Source organism: Stegostoma tigrinum, chromosome 10 (genome assembly GCF_030684315.1).
Source record: "Stegostoma tigrinum isolate sSteTig4 chromosome 10, sSteTig4.hap1, whole genome shotgun sequence".
Classification (NCBI taxonomy): Eukaryota; Metazoa; Chordata; class Chondrichthyes; order Orectolobiformes; family Stegostomatidae; genus Stegostoma; species Stegostoma tigrinum.
The window spans coordinates 31,710,946-31,729,762 of NC_081363.1; the positions used below are offsets into that span (position 1 = coordinate 31,710,946).

An 18,817-nucleotide genomic window follows, 5' to 3' on the forward strand; every position below is an offset into this window, starting at 1 on the left:
AGGATAGTCATACTTTTAACTTTTTGCAAACCAAAACAATTATTAAGCAAACCTAACTACCTTTATATGTGATGCATTTATGTAACCAGTATTGTTCTCTTTTGTAGGCACTAATTCCACCCTATTATCATCATAGGGAATAACATCAGCAAATCGATTTCTTTCAGCGTTTTCAGGTAGCAATGCTATGGTACATTCTGCTGTTGGGTTTTTCTTTGGAACTCTTTCATATTCTGTAAACACCATTTTCTGTTCTAGACGCTGCTCCAAGATTTTGCACTAAAATACAAAGCACATTTAAAACAGCCATTTTATTTTAGAATGAACTTGCTTTAGCAGTCATGCTGTAGACAGATTTCCAAAGTAAGTTTCACCATTGAAAACACCTTTTTCCATTTTGCTTTAAGCAATTTGGAAGAATTTTTTTCTTTGCTAATTTTCTTATCTCTACCAGGATTACCAACACTCTCAGCAACCAATGAGGAATTAAGATGTATGGAGGTGTGTAAAAAAAACTCTAGTAAGCTGTAATAATTACAATACAATTGGTTAGTTCAGTTTTTTAACAAACCTAAAAAAAGACCAATTTAGTCAAGCTATTTCATTCAGTTAGATAATTAGCATTGTTTATTACATTCACTCTTCTTAAAAAATAGTCAGCTTTCTATTTAGGTCACGACAACCCTCTATCACACTGGCATAAGAGGCAAACTGCAAACAAATATCATTTTCTAGAAAACTGAGTTTGGTGCAACTTCTATTTTGAATCGGACAGAAGGGAATTTTTGTCAGAATATATATTTTTTAAAATCTAAGAACAAAAATTATAAACTAGCTGCATCCTCAGCCTTATTTTTGATGTGGCAAACATTTCAATAACCTAAAGCCAAGGCATGGCTCTCACTAAATTACAAATATAAAGATTTAAGGAAACTGTTAGTTTCTTCCATTAAAAAAAGCCTTGCTAAAATGCAATTTCGCCTTAAATTCTGAAGAATAAACTTTTAAGCCAAAAAGCCTTTACATGAAAGTAACTGGAAAGACTTTGAAATAAAAAACAGAAATGCTGGAAAAGCTCAGCAGGTCTGGCAGCATGTGTGGACAGAAAGCTCCCAGTCCTGCTGAGCTTTTCCAGCAATTTCTGTTTTTACTTCTGATTGCCAGCATTTGCAGTTCTTTTTGTTTGTATATGGAAAGAATCTGAAATCGTTTGAGAGAGTTCAGAAGTACATTTCATCATTAAAACTCTTTTCCCCTTGCATTTTATAATTGTTTGCAACAATATTTGTCCTTATCAATTTTGTCAGTAGTTATTTGTATAAATGAAATTAACCGGACATGGCTACCTGATGGCTCAGTGGTAATTAAGGCTTAAATACTAATAACTACTTAGCAAGCCACTGGCAATAAGGCAGTAGAAGCATAGTATGGTTTCTCTCTGCTTGGATGAGACTCAAACTGAAAAAAGGTAACTGCACTTCTTTCACTCATTCATGACACATAGCCAACTCGGGCTAGGCCAATATTTATTGTGCATACCTAATTGCCCTTGAGCTGGTGGCGAACTGCCTCTTGAATCACTGCAATGCTTCAGTTTTGTTCGGAAGGGAATTTCAGACATTAGCATCATGACAGTTGAAGTTGTGGCAATATAGTTCTAAGTCAGGACAGAAAGTAGCTATCCGGGAAAGGTACGCTTTTCAAAATATTGTCACAGAATTTTAATTAGTGGATACTTATATATGCTTTTGTTGAAATGTGCAGGAGAAAGGCCTTTTAAATATTCGCTTACAATGGGTATTTTTACTATGAAAGTGTACTTGAAATATCTACAAGTAAAATTACCTTCATAAATTCTACTTTAAAAAAATTCCTAAAGCTGAACCATTGTGTGTTACCATCTCATGAGGGTTAATAAGCCCCCCTCCACCACAAGGCTTCCATGTTTCACATGTCTATTCACAGGTACACAGTTCCAACATGAAGTCTGAATAGGAAGTAGGAACTCTGGCAACTTCTCTGCAGAAACGTGATAATTCCATTGTGTTGTGTCTGAGAGCATGAGTAATCTTTAACATATTAGATCACACAATTATCATTTAACTAATTCAATTGTAATTGCTGGTATCAAGAGTTTCAACAAACATCAGATCTTTAACAGTTCAATCTGCTAACAGTCCAGCACTGCATGGCTATAAATAATGTAAATGATATTAAATCATACTCTTTCATCATATGATGTCTTGATTGGCTCATCTTTAATAACATCAGGTAAAGGCTTTTGAAATGGTGTCAATCCATTTAATTCTGCCATTCTCAGTGGTCCAATTTTCCTAATATCTGATACACGAGTTCCTTTTCTTATATCCTTCAAAATTTAAGGATAAATTTAAAAAATAAAAAAGACAATAGTTAACTGGTGTAACAGCCAAGAGCACATTTATTATCAATGTACAAAAACTGCATGACAAAATTCTGCAGAGTCAGGAAGGCATGTGAAATGAACTGTTAATTAAACTACAGCATATAAGTAAAAAAACCCTCAAGCAGCTATTTCACAGATAAAAGAAGCCGGAATAATTCAAATGAAGAAAGCATTTTTTTTAAAAAACGGTCACAGACCAAAGTCAGATTTTCTAATAACAACCTAATGCATAGCCATAAACAATAGACACCTTCATAATAAACTATTTACAATTCTTTCACATACCCCATTCCTCACTAAGATAGATAGCACAATGTCAGGGATTTTTTTTTCTGAAGAAAGCATGATAATGGTAAATTTGAAAGAGAACAACATCCAAGAAAGGAAAACTAGTAACACCTAACAATGATGCAAGATAGGAAAGTTCAATCATCACAATTTGGTAGGAATAAGATCTAGACTATAATACATCAGTCCCATTAGCACGATGAATTCAGAAGGAGCAGAAATGAAGCTGGAAGAAAATCTTGAAAGAAATTCTGGGGAAGAGGGAGGCGAGGGGGCCACTGGCAATTAGTCCAGTGAATCAAAGAAAACAGAAGAAACAGCAGAGGGAATTTTTAAGAACAAAACAGTTTGAATTCGTGGATAACAAAGTGTGGAGCTGGTTGAACACAGCAGGCCAAGCAGCAGAGGCCTACACACTTCTTCAGAGATGAGGGAGGGGAAGGGGGTTCAGAAATAAATAGGGAAAGAGGGGGAGGCGGATGGAAGATGTATAGAGGGGGAAGATAGGTGGAAAGGAGACAGAGGTCAAAGCAGCAGGGATGGAGCCAGTAAAGGTGAGTGTAGGTGGCAAGTTAGGGAGTAGATAGGTCAGTCCAGGGAAGATAGACAGTGAAGGGGGTAGGATGAGGTTAGTAGGTAGGAGATGGGGGTGGGGCTCAAGGTCAGCGGAGGGTATAGGTAGGAGGAAGGACAGGTTCGGGAGATGGGGATGAGCTGGGCTGGCTATAGGATGCAGTGGAGGGATGGGAGATTTTGAAACTTGTGAAATCCACAATGATACCATTGGGCTGTAGTTTTCCCAAGCTTTAATGTTCCTGCAACCTTCAGGTGGCATCGTTGTGGCACTGCAGGAGGACCAGGATGGACTGGACATCTAAGGAATGGGAGGGAGAGTTGAAATGGTTCGCGACTGAGAGGTACAGTTGTTTAGTGCGAACTGAGTGTAGGTGTTCCGCAAAGCAGTCCCAAAGCCTCTGCTTAGTTTCCCCGATGTAGAGGAGGCCACAACGGGAACAGCGGATGGAGTATACAATATTGGCAGATGTGGAGGTGAACATCTGCTTGATATGTCAAGTCTTCTTGGGGCCAGGTGTAGGGGCAAGTGTAGCACTTCCTGCGGTTGCGAGGAAAAGTGCTGCGTGTGGTGGGGCTGGAGGGGAGTGTGGAGCGGACAAGGGAGTCACGGAGAAAGTGGTCCCTCTGGAAAGCAGACAAGGTGGGGAGGGAAATGGCTTTGGTGGTGGGGTCGGATTGCAGATGGCGGAAGTGTCACTGGATGATGCATTGGATCCAGAGGTTGGTGGGGTGGTACTTGAGGATGAGGGGGATTCTGTTTTGGTTGTTATTGTGGAGAGCGGGGAGCAGGTGCGAGGGATGAGTTGCAGGAAATGCGGTAGACACGGTCAAGGGCGTTCTCACCCACTTGGGGGAGGGGGGGTTGCGAGGAAGAGAGGAGTTGCGGTCCTTGAAAAACGAGGACACCTGAAATTACGGGAGTGGAATGCCTCATCCTGGGAGCAGATGCAGCAGAGGCAAAGGAATTGGGAATAATTTTTGCAGGAAGGTTGGTGGGAGGTGGAGTATTCTAGGTAGCTATGGGAGTCGGTGGGCTTGAAATGGATATCAGTTTCTAGGTGGTTGCGTGAGATGGAGACAGAGAGGTCCAGGAAGGTGAGAGGGGTATTGGAGATGGTCCAGGTGAACCTAAGGTAGGGGTGGAAGGTGTTGGTGATGTGGGTGAACTGTTCGAGCTCCTCATGGGAGCAGAAGGTGGCGCCAATACAGTCATCAATGTAACGGAGGAAGAGGTGGAGTTTAGGGCCATTGTAGCCATTGAAAATTGTTCCACATAACCTACAAAGAGGCAGGCATAGCTTGGGCCCACGCGGGTACCCATGGCCACCCCTTCTGTCTGTAGGAAGTGGGAGGAATTGAAAGAGAAGTTGAGGGGGAGGACGAGTTTGTCTAAGCAGATGAGGGTGTCAATGGAGAGGGACTGGTCAGGCCTGTGGGACAGGAAGAAGAGGAGGGCCTTTAGACCATCTGTATGGGGAATGCAGGTGTAGAGAGCCTGGAAGTCCAAGGTAAAGATGAGGTGTTGGGGGCCGGGGAATTGGAAGTTCTGGAGGAGGTGGAGGGCGAGGGTGGTGTGATGGAGGTAGGTAGGGAGTTCCTGGACCAAGGGGAGAAAATGGAGTCAAGATAGGTGGAGATAGGTTCGATGGGGCAGGAGCTGGAGCAGGAGCAGGTGGAGACAACGATGCCACCCGAAGGTTGCTGGAACAGCAGCTCATATTCCGCTTGGGAACCCTGCAAAGTAGTATCAATGTGGGCTTCACAAGCTTCAAAATCTCTTCACCCCCTACTGGCATCCCATCACCAGCCCAGCTCTCCCTGCCTCCCTAATCTGTCCTTCCTCCCACCTCAAATCCCACCCCCATCTCCTACCTCATCCCGCCCCCTTGACCTGTCTGTCCTCCCTGGACTGACCTGACCTATCTCCTCCCTAACTCTCCAACTACATTCACTTTACTGGCTCCATCCCCGCCTCTTTGACCCTGTCTGTCTCTGCTCCACCTATCTTCTCCTCTATCCATCTTCTCTCCGCCTCCCCCACCCTCCCTATTTATTTCAGAAACCCCTTCTCCTCCCCCATTTCTGAAGAAGGGTCTAGGCCTGAAACATCAGCCTTCCTGCTCCTCTGATGCTGCTCAGCCAGCTGCCTTCATCCAGTTCTGCACCTTATTATTTCATTGTCTTAAACGATCCAGGCAAATGTGGTGATAGATCTTAAGCAAGTTGTCTACCAAAGACACTCAAATCTGTGCCATTTAGACATAAAAGACTGAAGGTAGGACATACAGCAGCACAATAGCCAAGACTGATGTGTGTAATGCACTGGAAACAGGGCCAATATATAGCAGAGATGCTAGAAATTGGAAAAAAAAAGTGTGCTGGAGAAATTCAACAGGTCAGACAGCATCATGTGGACGGAGAAACAATTCATGGAGTCTAGCAGGAATCTCCTTTCAGAGAACGTCAGTAATTATATACTTTTCATTTCCTGTTTTTGCAGTCCTGAAAGAACAATAAACTAGCTCCCGTATTGGCATTTAGAAGCAACAATTCAGCTATATCAAAGTGTTAGTTCAAAAATGTGGCATACAGGAGGCACAGAGGTGAGCAAATACAAGCAACGGTGGAACAGAATCAGGATATGTGGTCACATGGTTGTCACTGACAATGCACTGTTTCTGAAATGCAACTTTTTGGTGAGCATTGCATCTTGGATGGGAAAGTGCTGTTCAATGATTCATTCAAGTCAGGTATTAGACGCAGCTTTAAACTAAATAGTAGGGGTGAGGGAACAAGTTTGGGAAATATATGATTCAATCAAGAAGACAAGGAAAGATAAAAATAAGTAGTGATGGTCAAAACATGTCAGCATCGGGCAGAACACGCAAACCTAAGAATGCAACAGCAGTTATGGATAGAGGTTACAAAAATAGTGAAAAAAGGACAAAACCTCAAGACTCTGTATCTGAACACACAGAATTTGTAACAAAACAGAAAAATTAATAGCATAAATAGAAAAATACCAATGATCTGGTGACTATTTCAGAGAGATGTCTGCAAGATTATAAAGACTGAGGTCTGAACATTCAAGGGTACATAACAGTTAAGGAGGTTAGAAAGCTAAGAAAAAAATGTTGGGTCGTTCTGTAAATTAGCACCATTATACAATAGAGAGATGTCCTTCATTCTCTTGATCAAAATGCAGAATCAACTTGGGTAGATGCAAAATAGTAAAGATAAGACAGTGCTGGCGAACATCGTATATAGGCTTCCTAACAGTAACCATGTTAAGAGGTTTACAGGATAAAAGAGTGGGGTCTTGTGAAAAATGAACAAAAAACACATGGGTAATTATAATCCACACTGGGGGAGGTGGTGATGTAGTGACTGTAACAAGGTCTCGGAATATGAGCTTCCTGATTAGAACAGGTTTACAGCCCCAATCAGGGAGCCCTGGCTGACAGACAGAAACAGGAATGTCAGAGGTCCTGGTCATTCTGGTGAGCTGGGTCTGAGGAAACTGGGCCAGTGTCAAGATCTATGCATCTGTAGATAAAGGTGATTTTGTGATGGAGTACTAGCCTCTGTGCAGTTATTTCAGGTGACATGCTGGTAATGTCACTAGACTGGAAGCCCAGAATGAAGTTCTGGTGATATTGGCTAAAATCCCACCATGGCAAATAATGAAAGTTGAATTCAATAAATATCTGGAATAGCCAACCTAATAGTGATCATGTAACAACTGTTAACTGTAATACAGACTGGTCAGGAGAGAATTCTTAATGCTGACACCTACATCTCATGAATAAATACGAAACGACTGAATTTGCTGATGCCATCAAGATAAGTAGGAAGGTAAGTCGTGACAAGGATGTAGGAGCCTGAAAAGGGATAACGATAGGTTGAGCAAATGGACAAAGAATTTGGCAATTGGAATATAATGCAGAAAAATGTAAACTTGTTCACTTTGGTAGGAAGAATACAAAAAAATGTTACTTAAATGGAGGGAGCTTTTAGAAGTGAGGTCAAAAGGTTCTAGATGTCATGGTGAATCAATTGCAACATTAATATTTAGATACAGGAGGAGATTAGGAACTTAAATGTAATGTTGCTATTTATCACGAGGAATGGAAATAAAAATAGCTATGTTTTGCTGCAGTTGTACGAAGCAATGGTAAGAACACATCTGGAGTATTGTGTAGTTTTGGTGTCCTTAGCTAAGAAAGGATATAAGTGTGTTAGAAGTAGGTGCAGGCAGGGTTTACACCAGTTCATGCCGTTGATACTTGCAATGGGGTGGGTTGTGATGTGAGAACAGGTTGTTAGACTGGGTCTACATCCGTTGGAGATAAGAAGAGTTGATCTTACAGGATCCCAACAGGACCTGTCAAAGTGAATGCTGAAAGAATGTCTCCCATGTTAGAATGGTATGGAATGACGGGACCCAAATTAAGACTAAGTGATCTTCTAAGAGGTGAGGAGAAATAAGATGGACAAGATAGGACAAATACGTAATATAGATTTGTGACTAACAAGGGAGGCAAAAGTTATCAGAAAATGGCAGGAGTGGGAAATTGGGCCCATAATTAGATCAGCCTTGACCTCAAAGAATGTCAGAACAGGTATGAGAGGCTGAATGGCATACTCTCACTCCTAATTTACATGTATGTGTATGTATATGTAACCAGCACATTAGCCGATGCACCAAAACTAGCCTGGAATAAATTAGAGGCAGAAAAGCTTTGGAGGTTGACATGGACAATACTAGCAGTAGCACAGTTATACTTTAGGGGCCCTGGCAACAAGTTGCAAAGTTATGCAACCTTGTAATGGTGCACTTAGAGCTTGCATTAGCACATAGGAAATGTCAAGGTGTGCAAATATAACTGATAACAAAAAGACATAGGTGCTGGTTTAGTTATCTAGCCTGCACATCAATCATGCAATATTTAATAGGGATGCTAATAAAACTAATAAAACAATTTCGTCACTTCCTATATCTTGCGGCTCCTTCAGCTCAGGTACAATTTAAAAAATGGCACTGTAAGAATCCTCTCTCAAATTAATGTGATCAGAATACAGATTTGTAAAAAAGTGTGTATTTGATTATTCTAAGTATATTTTTGAAATAAATGCATGTTAGATGAAAGAAAAGCAATAGATGCAGTCAAAGGCATTCTAAGTAATTCATTTGGATATTACGACTTTGCAGAATGGTTAACAAAATGGAGGCCCATGGAAGAAGAGGGTCACTGTCACCTTGGGTAAAGAAAAATTGGTTTAAAGGCAGAAACTGGTGATTCGTAATGAATGAATGCTTTTTAGATCTGAAGATGTTAGATAGCGAAAGGTCCCCAAGTGCCAGTGCCTTTTTTAATATATAAATGTCTTGGATACTGGAATACAGGGTAAAAATGATAAAATTTCAGATGATAATAAGCTTGAAGTGTTTCAAACAGCAAAGACAACAAAACTGATTGCAACAGGAAATAGGCTAGCAGAATGGCCAAACAAGTAGCAGTTAGAATTTAATACTAAGAATTGAGTGGCAATTTATGTGAGGCAATCTTCACTTACTGGCACAGATCTACAAGGTTATACAGGGTCAGAGAGTCCTCGGGAGTTCATGTGTAATCTCTGAAATTTTAGGGCATATTGGAAGACTAATTAGCCAAGTATAAGGACTCGAGCAGGGAATTTGTGCTGAATCTATACAAGGTTCTAGTTAGGCAACTGCAACATTAAGCTAAGGAAACTTGGCTGTTTTCCTTAGAGCAAATGAAGGTGAAGGGAGTTTTGATAGAGGTGTCACAAGATTGTGACAGGTTTAGATAAAGTAGTCAAATGAAAATCTGTTTGCATTTCATTGGTAGTATAAGGTTGAGAGGATACATGAGATACAAATAGGGATGTGTGGAAGAACCATTTTACACACTGTTAATAAACTGGAATTCCCCGATATGTGGATGGCAGAAGCTGAGATATAAGCACTTCGGGAAAATAAATTTGCAAAGTTAGGCAATAATGTAAGGGGAACAGGATTGACTGGATTGTTCCACAAAGAATCAAGTGTGGACTTAATGGGGCAAGTGGCTTCCTATGTCGTAAACATCTATGTCTTACTTTTAACATAGTTATGGAAAAAGATAGGGCAGGTCCACAGGTTAAGGTGCTAAACTGGAGTAGGGACAATTTGGCAGGATCTAGCAGAGGTCAACTGGGTGAGTCTGTTTCAAGGAATTCGAACAACTGGCAAATGGAAGGATTTTAAAAGTGTAGTATCAAGAGCCCAGGGAAAGTATGGCCCTGTTAGGCTGAAGGGAAAAGTTTACTGATTTAGGGAATCCCTGGCTCTGGTCAGGAAAGAGGAGGAGGAATACATTAGGTTCAGGCTATCGGGTTGAAGTGAATTGCTAAATGATTATAAAAAGTGTAGGAGCACACTCAACAGGGAAAGCAGAAGAGCAAAAAGAGGGTATGAGATGGATGTGGCAGATAAGGTTTAAAGATAATCCCAAGAGATTTTATAATTAAAATAGGGAGATAATAGGTCCCCTTAAAGATCAGTATTACTATCTATGCATGGACCCGCAGGAAATGGGAGAGATTTTTAATGAATCTTTCTTCTTAGTGTATACTGAGCACAGAAGCATGGATGCTATGGAAATGACGGAGACAAGTGGGCATATTTTGGACTGCATGCACATTACCAGAGAGGAGGTACTTGCTTCCTTAAAGCACATTAAGATAGATAAATTCCCTGGGCCTGATCCAGTCAATCCTCAGACATTGTGGGAGGTTAGGAAAGAAATTGCAGACGCCTTTGCAGAGATTTTTGCTTCATTCTTAATCACTGATGAAGTTCCAGAAGACTGGAAGGTGGCTTATATTATTCCATTGTTTAAGAAAGGTAGCAAAGACAATCCAGGGAACTATAGTCCAGCGAGCCTGACATCAATGGTGGGCAACTTATTGCAGGATATTGAGAGATAGGATTAACCAACATTTGGATCGTCAAGGTCTGATTAGGGATAGTCACCATGGATTTGTGCGCAGGAAGTCATATCTGACAAATCTTTTAGAGTTTTTCAAAGAGGTAACCTAGAGGATGGATGAGGGTAGGGCAGTGGAGTTGTCTATATGGACTTTAGTAAGGCCTTTGACTAGGTCCCATATGACAGACTAGTCACGAAAGTTAGGTCGCATGGGATCCAAGAAAAGCTAGCTAATTGGATTCAAAATTAGCTCAATGGTAGGAAGCAGGTAATATTCTAAGGTTGGTTCTCAGATTGGAGGCCTGTGACTAGTGGTGCGCCATAGGGGTCAGTGCTGGGCCTTTGTTGTTTGTTATTTACCTGAATGTGAATGTACAAGGAATGATGTGTAAGTCTGTGAATAATACAACACTAGGAGGTATTGCTGATAGTGAGGAAGGTTATCAAAAATTACAGAGGGATCTTGATCAGATGGGGAAGCAGGCTGAGGATTGGCAAATGCAATTTAATGCTGATAAGTGTGAGGTACATAGTTCATTGAAAGCAGCATCACAGGTAGACAGAGTGAAGAAGGCACTTGGCATGCTGGCCTTCAATCGGTCGAGGCAGGAGTTGGGATTTTGTGTTACATCTGTATAAGTCATTGGTGAGGCCGCACTTGGGAGTATAATGTACAGTTTTGGTCACTCTGTTACAGGAAAGTCCTAGTTAAACTGGCAAGTATGCAAAGATGACGTACGAGGATGTTGCCAGGACCAGTAGGGAGAGGTCGGCCAGGATCGGACTTTATTCCTTGGAACACTGGAAATGAGGGGTGACCTTATGGAGGCGTATAAAATCATGAGGGGCATAGAAAGGATGAATGCATATAGTCTTTTTCCTAAGGATGGGGAATTGAAAACAGAGGTTGAATAGATTAGGATTATTTTCATTAGAAAGACGGAGATTGAGGGGGGACCTGATTGAGGTCTACAAAATCATGAGGGGTATAGACACGGTGGAAAGCAAAAAGCTTTCTCCCTCAGAGTGGGGGACTCAATTACTCCGGGTCATGAGTTCAAAGTGAGAGGAGGAAAGTTTAAGGGAGATATGCGTGGCAAGTTCTTTACACAGAGGGTGGTGGGCGTCTGGAACGTGTTGCCAGCGGAGGTGGTAAATGCAGACACGTTAGCGTCTTTTAAGATATATTTGGACGGGTACATGGATGGGCAGGGAGCAAATGGACACAGACCGTTAGAAAATAGATGACAGGTTAGACAGTGGATCTTGATTGGCGCAGGCTTGGAGGGCCGAAGGGCCTGTTCCTATGCTGTAGGTTTCTTTGTTTCTTTGGTTTCTTTGTAAAGGGCATAGTTTTACGGTGAGAGGGGTTAGATTTAAGGAGGACCTGACGGGCAACTTAATGCAGAGAGTGGTGTGTATAACAGAATGGGCTGCCAGAGAAAGTGGTTAAGGCAGGTACAATAGTAACATTTAAAAAATACACTTGGATAGGTACATGGATGGGAAGGGTTTCGAGGGATATGAACCAAATGCCAGCAATTAGAACTAGCTGAGTAGGCACCATGGTCAGCATGGTCCAGTTTGGGCCAAAGGGCCTGTTTCCATGCTGTATTACTCTATGCCTCTAAATAAGCCTGTACACAAAATCTTTAATTGAACAAATGTTGTATAATGTCATACAGCACATTACTAATATATTTACAGCCAAGATAAATAATTACTGTTAAACTACTCACCCCAAGTGGTGGGAGAGCTTCCATAGCATATAATCTACTAGAAAGCACTTCAGACATTGGTCTCTTCTTGGAAGCCTGCCTTCTCATCTGGAGTTTCCTAACCGTATTGAGGTCAGACTCAGACACAAATGGAAGAAACTGTATTGCTTCTGTTACCTCCCTTTCTTGTGCTCTCTTTTCTGAGTTCTGCTGTCTCCCGAGAGCAGGTGTAGAACTATACAGGCAGTCTGGCAGAGGTTCATTAATCAATTGATTTAACTTGGCTGACACTTGAGATGTGGAATCAAATTGTAGCATCTGAGATGTCTGGTCAATGCACCTTGCATCATATTCCTCATCTTCTTCACTGCTGTGAATCAGCATAGTTGCATCAGAGAAAGATCGCCCGTGATAGCAACTTTTGTCTTTGTGAACTTCAGTCTCTCTGGGTTTTATTTGCTCAAAAGAAACATTTGGTTGTGAATTTGCAGCAGCTACTTTTTCAGAGTTTGTTTCGGTGCCTGGTGTGGACATTGTCCTTTCTTTTATTTTCCAATTCTCAAAATTGTGCACAAGTCCAGCAATCTCAATGCTGTTACGTTTATGAATATTTGTATGTAGTCTGGCAGAAGTTAGGGGCTCACTAACTTCCTGTAGTGAATGCGCAACAGGCAAACTATCCTCCTGGAAAGTCTGTACGGAGTGATGCACACGCCTTGTAACCAGATCTGGATTGCTGCTGCTAACATACACATGTCGGGAAAGGTCAGGTGTACTATTTGCAGGTCTTGGATAAGGATAGGGTGGAGGAGGCCTGTATACTTGGGTTTTCAGCATGTTTGCAGCATTGTAATCCTGAGCATGTAACTGAGCATTAGTCAATTCTGGCACACTAACGGCCCCAACAACAGGACGTCGATCAGCTGAATTTATATATGGAGACTGACTATGGAAACTATAGTTCAAATGAAAAGGGTACTGATACAGATTTTGTGAATTGAACTGAGAATGTTCTCTGATTTCTGGTTGGCTATAAACAAGTGGATCTGGTCTACTATAGGCATAAGAATTACCTATATTAAGATTTCTCATAGAATGACTTTGCCTTTCATTTTGAATCATTCCGCGATTTAGCTGTCTCATAACAGTCTCGTAATCTGGAGTTGGCCTGTAGGATGGTGGAATAATTGCACTGTGTCTATTGGTTGGGATGTAATCTCCTCTTATTACATCACTTCCAGTCATGCTAGGATTTGAAGACATCGGAGACGCTTGCATAAAGTGCTGTGGGTTATTTAAAGAGCTTGTGCTATGTGCGCTGTAGATACTGCCATTTCGGATTCGACCACTGTATTCATATGGAGCTCTATCCAAACTGGTTTGCGATTGATAGAAGCTATTTTGATTGTTCATGTAAATATTGTCTGAAATTAAGTCAAAAAAAAAGTGAAGGGTATGGAGAATGAATAGCTGAGCCACTCAGATTTAATGGTGATGTCCAATCTACAGTCAAGTTAGCTTAGTAGCAAAACAAGTTGAATCAATATAGAAACATTAAAAAAAAAGGACAAGTAGGCCAGTCTGCCTTTCAGTCCTGCTCCTCCATTCATTATCATGGCTTGATTATCCCTCTCAATAGCTTTTACTGCTTTACACTTGGATCCCTTTAATCCCAAGTGCTAAATCCAAGTCCTTGAAATCATACAACGTTTTGGCTTTGGTTGCTTTATGTGGTAGCAAATTCCATAGGCTCACCTCTGAGGAAATTTCTCCTCTTCTCAGTCCTAACTGGACTACTCTGTATTCTTAGACTGCAATCCCTGATTCTGGACCAAATACTTAACAAGACATTTTGTTTAGGTACTAGTGTCCAATTACTTAAAACTGTCAAATACTTCAATGGTGTAACAAAAAAAAATTGGTCAATTAAGTATTTACATAGTCTGAGAGGTTATAGCAAATAATTTTAAATACAGAAAACCAATCAAATGTAAAAATGAAGCAGTTAATTCAAGGTTTAGAATTTTAAAAATTTGTTTCAGTGTTTCTTTAAAACAAGCAGCTCTCCACAGTTACTTGATGTTCAACTGTATGTCCAAAAGCAAAAGACCTCTAGACCCATGCACAAATCATAGCCATAGATGAAGGCATTTTCTGGTCAAAATTGTTATGCTACCCATGCTAGAAGTGAATGCCCAAGTCTGTACCTCTGCTACCTTTCAAACAGATTTGTTCAATTAACTGAATTTACACAACTTAGTTGTCAAGAGATTTTAAACCCTGAATCATTGGTCCAGGCACAGAATTACTAATCTTCTAACACAATCACTATCCTACCATATCCTTACTTCTTCAAACATGTATGATGCCTTTCAAATTAATATGACAACACAATACACCCTCCCAACCACCCTCCTGCAAAAATTCCATCCCCTATTCCCAATTCCTCCGCCTCCGCCGCATCTGCTCCCACGATAAGACATTCCACTCCCGCACATCCCAGATGTCCAAGTTCTTTAAGGACCGCAACTTCCCCCCCACGGTGATTGAGAACGCCCTTGACCGCGTCTCCCGCATTTCCCGCGACACATCCCTCACACCCCGCCCCCGCCACAACCGCCCCAAGAGGATCCCCCTCGTTCTCACACACCACCCTACCAACCTCCGGATACAACGCATTATCCTCCGACACTTCCGCCACTTACAATCCGACCCCACCACCCAAGACATTTTTCCATCCCCACCCCTGTCTGCTTTCCGGAGAGACCACTCTCTCCGTGACTCCCTTGTTCGCTCCACACTGCCCTCCAACCCCACCACACCCGGCACCTTCCCCTGCAACCGCAGGAAATGCTACACTTGTCCCCACACCTCCTCCCTCACCCCCATCCCAGGCCCCAAGATGACATTCCACATTAAGCAGAGGTTCACCTGCACATCTGCCAATGTGATATACTGCATCCACTGTACCCGGTGCGGCTTTCTCTACATTGGGGAAACCAAGCGGAGGCTTGGGGACCGCTTTGCAGAACACCTCCGCTCAGTTCGCAACAAACAACTGCACCTCCCAGTCGCAAACCATTTCCACTCCCCCTCCCATTCTCTTGATGACATGTCCATCATGGGCCTCCTGCACTGCCACAATGATGCCACCCGAAGGTTGCAGGAACAGCAACTCATATTCCGCCTGGGAACCCTGCAGCCATATGGTATCAATGTGGACTTCACCAGTTTCAAAATCTCCCCTTCCCCCACTGCATCCCTAAACCAGCCCAGTTCATCCCCTCCCCCCACTGCACCACACAACCAGCCCAGCCCTTCCCCCCCACCCACTGCATCCCAAAACCAGTCCAACCTGTCTCTGCCTCCCTAACCGGTTCTTCCTCTCACCCATCCCTTCCTCCCACCCCAAGCCGCACCCCCAGCTACCTACTAACCTCATCCCACCTCCTTGACCTGTCCGTCTTCCCTGGACTGACCTATCCCCTCCCTACCTCCCCACCTACACCCTCTCCACCTATCTTCTTTACTCTCCATCTTCGGTCCGCCTCCCCCTCTCTCCCTATTTATTCCAGTTCCCTCCCCCCATCCCCCTCTCTGATGAAGGGTCCAGGCCCGAAACGTCAGCTTTTGTGCTCCTGAGATGCTGCTTGGCCTGCTGTGTTCATCCAGCCTCACATTTTATTATCTTGGAATCTCCAGCATCTGCAGTTCCCATTATCTCTGACACAATATACCTTCCAGGTTTTTTTTTGGAACAGAGATCTGCAATTGCAAGTTCCAATGTTTGAATTCCATTGTTTTTGGGCACTTAAACTTGAATTACAGAAAGCAATGGAAGAAAAACTCATCATCTTCATTAGAATTAAGGATATTTAAGATGATATTGCTTAAGTACTTTACCTTGAGAAGATTTATAGGGCTCTATGTAGTGTCCAGTGTAATGTAACTGGGGTAAGGGCATCATGTACTGAGGTGGTTTTGGCTGAAAGAAAATAAAAGCCATAAAAAGCAAATCCAGATATTGCAGATTAACTATTAACAGTAAATGCATAATCACTAAACATGCCAAAACCTGTACAATGAAGGTCAGTACATTTGGTAAATACTTTTTTCAAAAAAGTGGCTTAAAGCTGGTAATAAAGCAATCAAGAAAGGTACACAGGACTAAGTATCAAACACATGCTTAATCTAAACAAAGCTTGCATAATTAGTCTTAAAAGGGATTTTTCCCTCCTCTATGGCAATTTCAAATCAATAACTTACACTTACATTGCATTTTCAATAAACAAAACACCCAAGGCAATTCACAGAAACTAAATCAGACAGAAATTGTCACTACAGCAAAGGGAGAGATTTTAGAAGAGCCATTGAGAAACTTGGTTGAAAGGCGAATATTTGAGAAGCCTCAAAATGGAAGAGGCAAGTGAAAAGACACAGCAACAGCCAGAGTTTCGGTTTAAGATGTGATAAGAAAGGGCCACCAATGATGGGGCATGGTAAGCTGAAGACAAATGTAAAAACATGGAAAATATTTTTGTTATGCTTTAAATAAAATTTTGAGCAGCTAGTATTTAAAATTGAGACTTCTCTTAATTGGATTCAAATTGAAAGGAAGGTGAGTAGTAGGAAAGGCAACATTCCATTTGATCAGGAATCAATCATGTCAAACAAAAACACTACGGCATCAAGCAATAGGACTTTCAAGCTATTACAAGGAGAGATCATTTCTGCGTGTATTCCAACGTAGAAGTTCTCAGGGAGGTGATGCAAGCAAACTGTTAAGGTATCAGGAATAAAAGTGATGAACTTAGAGCATGGATCAGTACCTGGTGCTATGATGTTGTGGCCATAACAGAGACATGGGTTTCTCATGGGCAGGAATGGTTGCTGGATGTTCCAGGGTTTAGAACATTTAAAAAGAATAGGGAGGGGGGAAAAAGAGGAGGGGGTGTAGCACTACTAATCAGAGAGGATATCACAGCTACAGAAGCTTCCTTTGTCGAGGAAGATCTGCCTACTGAGTCAGTATGGGTGGAAATTAGGAACAGCAAGGGAGTAGTCACCTCGTTAGGGGTTTACTACAGGCCCCCCAATAGCAGCAGGGAGATTGAAGAAAGCATAGGTCGACAGATTTTGGAAAAGTGTGGACGCAGTAGGGTTGTTGTAATGGGTGACTTTAACTTTCCTAATATTGATTGGAACCTCCTTCGAGCAGAAGATTTGAATGGAGCTGTTTTTGTAAGGTGTGTTCAGGAGGGTTTCCTAACGCAGTACGTTGACAGGCCGACGAGGGGAGAGGCCATTCTAGACTTGGTGCTCGGAAACGAGCCGGGGCAGGTATCAGATCTTGTGGTGGGGGAGCATTTTGGTGATAGTGACCATAACTGCCTCACATTTTACATAGCTATGGACAAGGAGAGGATTAGGCAGAATGGGAGGATATTTAATTGGGGAAGAGGAAACTATGATGCGATTAGACATGAGCTAGGAAGCATGGACTGGGAGCAGTTGTTCCATGGTAAGGGAACTATAGACATGTGGAGATGGTTTAAGGAACAGTTGTTGGGAGTGATGAGTAAATATGTCCCTCTGAGACAGGCAAGAAGGGGTAAGATTAAGGAACCTTGGATGACGAGAGCGGTGGAGCTTCTAGTGAAAAGGAAGAAGGTAGCTTACATAAGGTGGAGGAAGCTAGGGTCAAGTTCAGCTAGAGAGGATTACATGCAGGCAAGGAAGGAGCTCAAAAATGGTCTGAGGAGAGCCAGGAGGGGGCACGAGAAAGGCTTGGCAGAAGGAATCCGGGAAAACACAAAGGCATTTTACACTTACGTGAGGAATAAGAGAATGGTCAAAGAAAGAGTAGGGCCGATCAGGGATAGCATAGGGAACTTGTGTGTGGAGCCTGAGGAGGTAGGGGAAGCCCTAAATGAGTTTTTTGCTTCTGTCTTTACGAAAGAAACCAACTTTGTAGTGAATGAAACCTTTGAAGAGCAGGTGTGCATGCTGGAATGGATAGAGATAGACGAAGCTGATGTGCTGAAAATTTTGTCAAACATTAAGATTGACAAGTCGCCAGGCCCGGATCAGATTTGTCCTCGGCTGCTTTGGGAAGCGAGAAATGCAATTGCTTCGCCACTTGCGAAGATCTTTGCATCCTCGCTCTCCACTGGAGTCGTACCTGAGGACTGGAGAGAGGCAAATGTAATTCCTCTCTTCAAGAAAGGAAATAGGGAAATCCCCGGCAATTATAGACCGGTAAGTCTCACGTCTGTCGTCTGCAAGGTGTTAGAAAGGATTCTGAGGGATAAGATTTATGACCACCTGGAAGAGCATGGCTTGATCAAATACAGTCAACACGGCTTTGTGAGGGGTAGGTCATGCCTTACAAACCTTATCGAGTTTTTTGAGGATGTGACTAGAAAGGTTGATGAGGGTCGAGCTGTGGATGTGGTGTATATGGACTTCAGTAAGGCATTTGATAAGGTTCCCCATGGAAGGCTCATTCAGAAGGTCAGGAGGAATGGGATACAGGGGAACTTAGCTGCTTGGATACAGAATTGGCTGGCCAACAGAAGACAGCGAGTGGTAGTAGAAGGAAAATATTCTGCCTGGAAGTCAGTGGTGAGTGGGGTTCCACAGGGCTCTGTCCTTGGGCCTCTACTGTTTGTAATTTTTATTAATGACTTGGACGAGGGAATTGAAGGATGGGTCAGCAAGTTTGCAGACGACACAAAGGTCGGAGGTGTCGTTGACAGTGTAGAGGGCTGTTGTAGGCTGCAGCGGGACATTGACAGGATGCAGAGATGGGCTGA

The 18,817-nt window shown here is 42.4% G+C and overlaps 1 protein-coding gene across 3 annotated transcripts in view; it reads right to left on the reverse strand.

The window, feature by feature from the left end:
* The window catches only part of ptpn21 (protein tyrosine phosphatase non-receptor type 21), a 99,666-nt gene that overhangs the window by 11,430 nt on the left and 69,419 nt on the right, over positions 1-18,817 (reverse strand). For all 3 annotated transcript variants that reach the window (XR_009446228.1, XM_059649081.1, XM_059649082.1), the window contains exons 12-15: positions 15,906-15,987; positions 12,024-13,426; positions 2,225-2,368; positions 61-279 (exon numbers count right to left, since the gene is read on the reverse strand). Coding sequence is in view for 2 of the 3 variants with exons in the window: in XM_059649081.1 (XP_059505064.1) it covers positions 61-279; positions 2,225-2,368; positions 12,024-13,426; positions 15,906-15,987 (1,848 nt within the window). In the remaining variant the exon portion in view is untranslated. The remainder of the gene's footprint in view (positions 1-60; positions 280-2,224; positions 2,369-12,023; positions 13,427-15,905; positions 15,988-18,817) is intronic.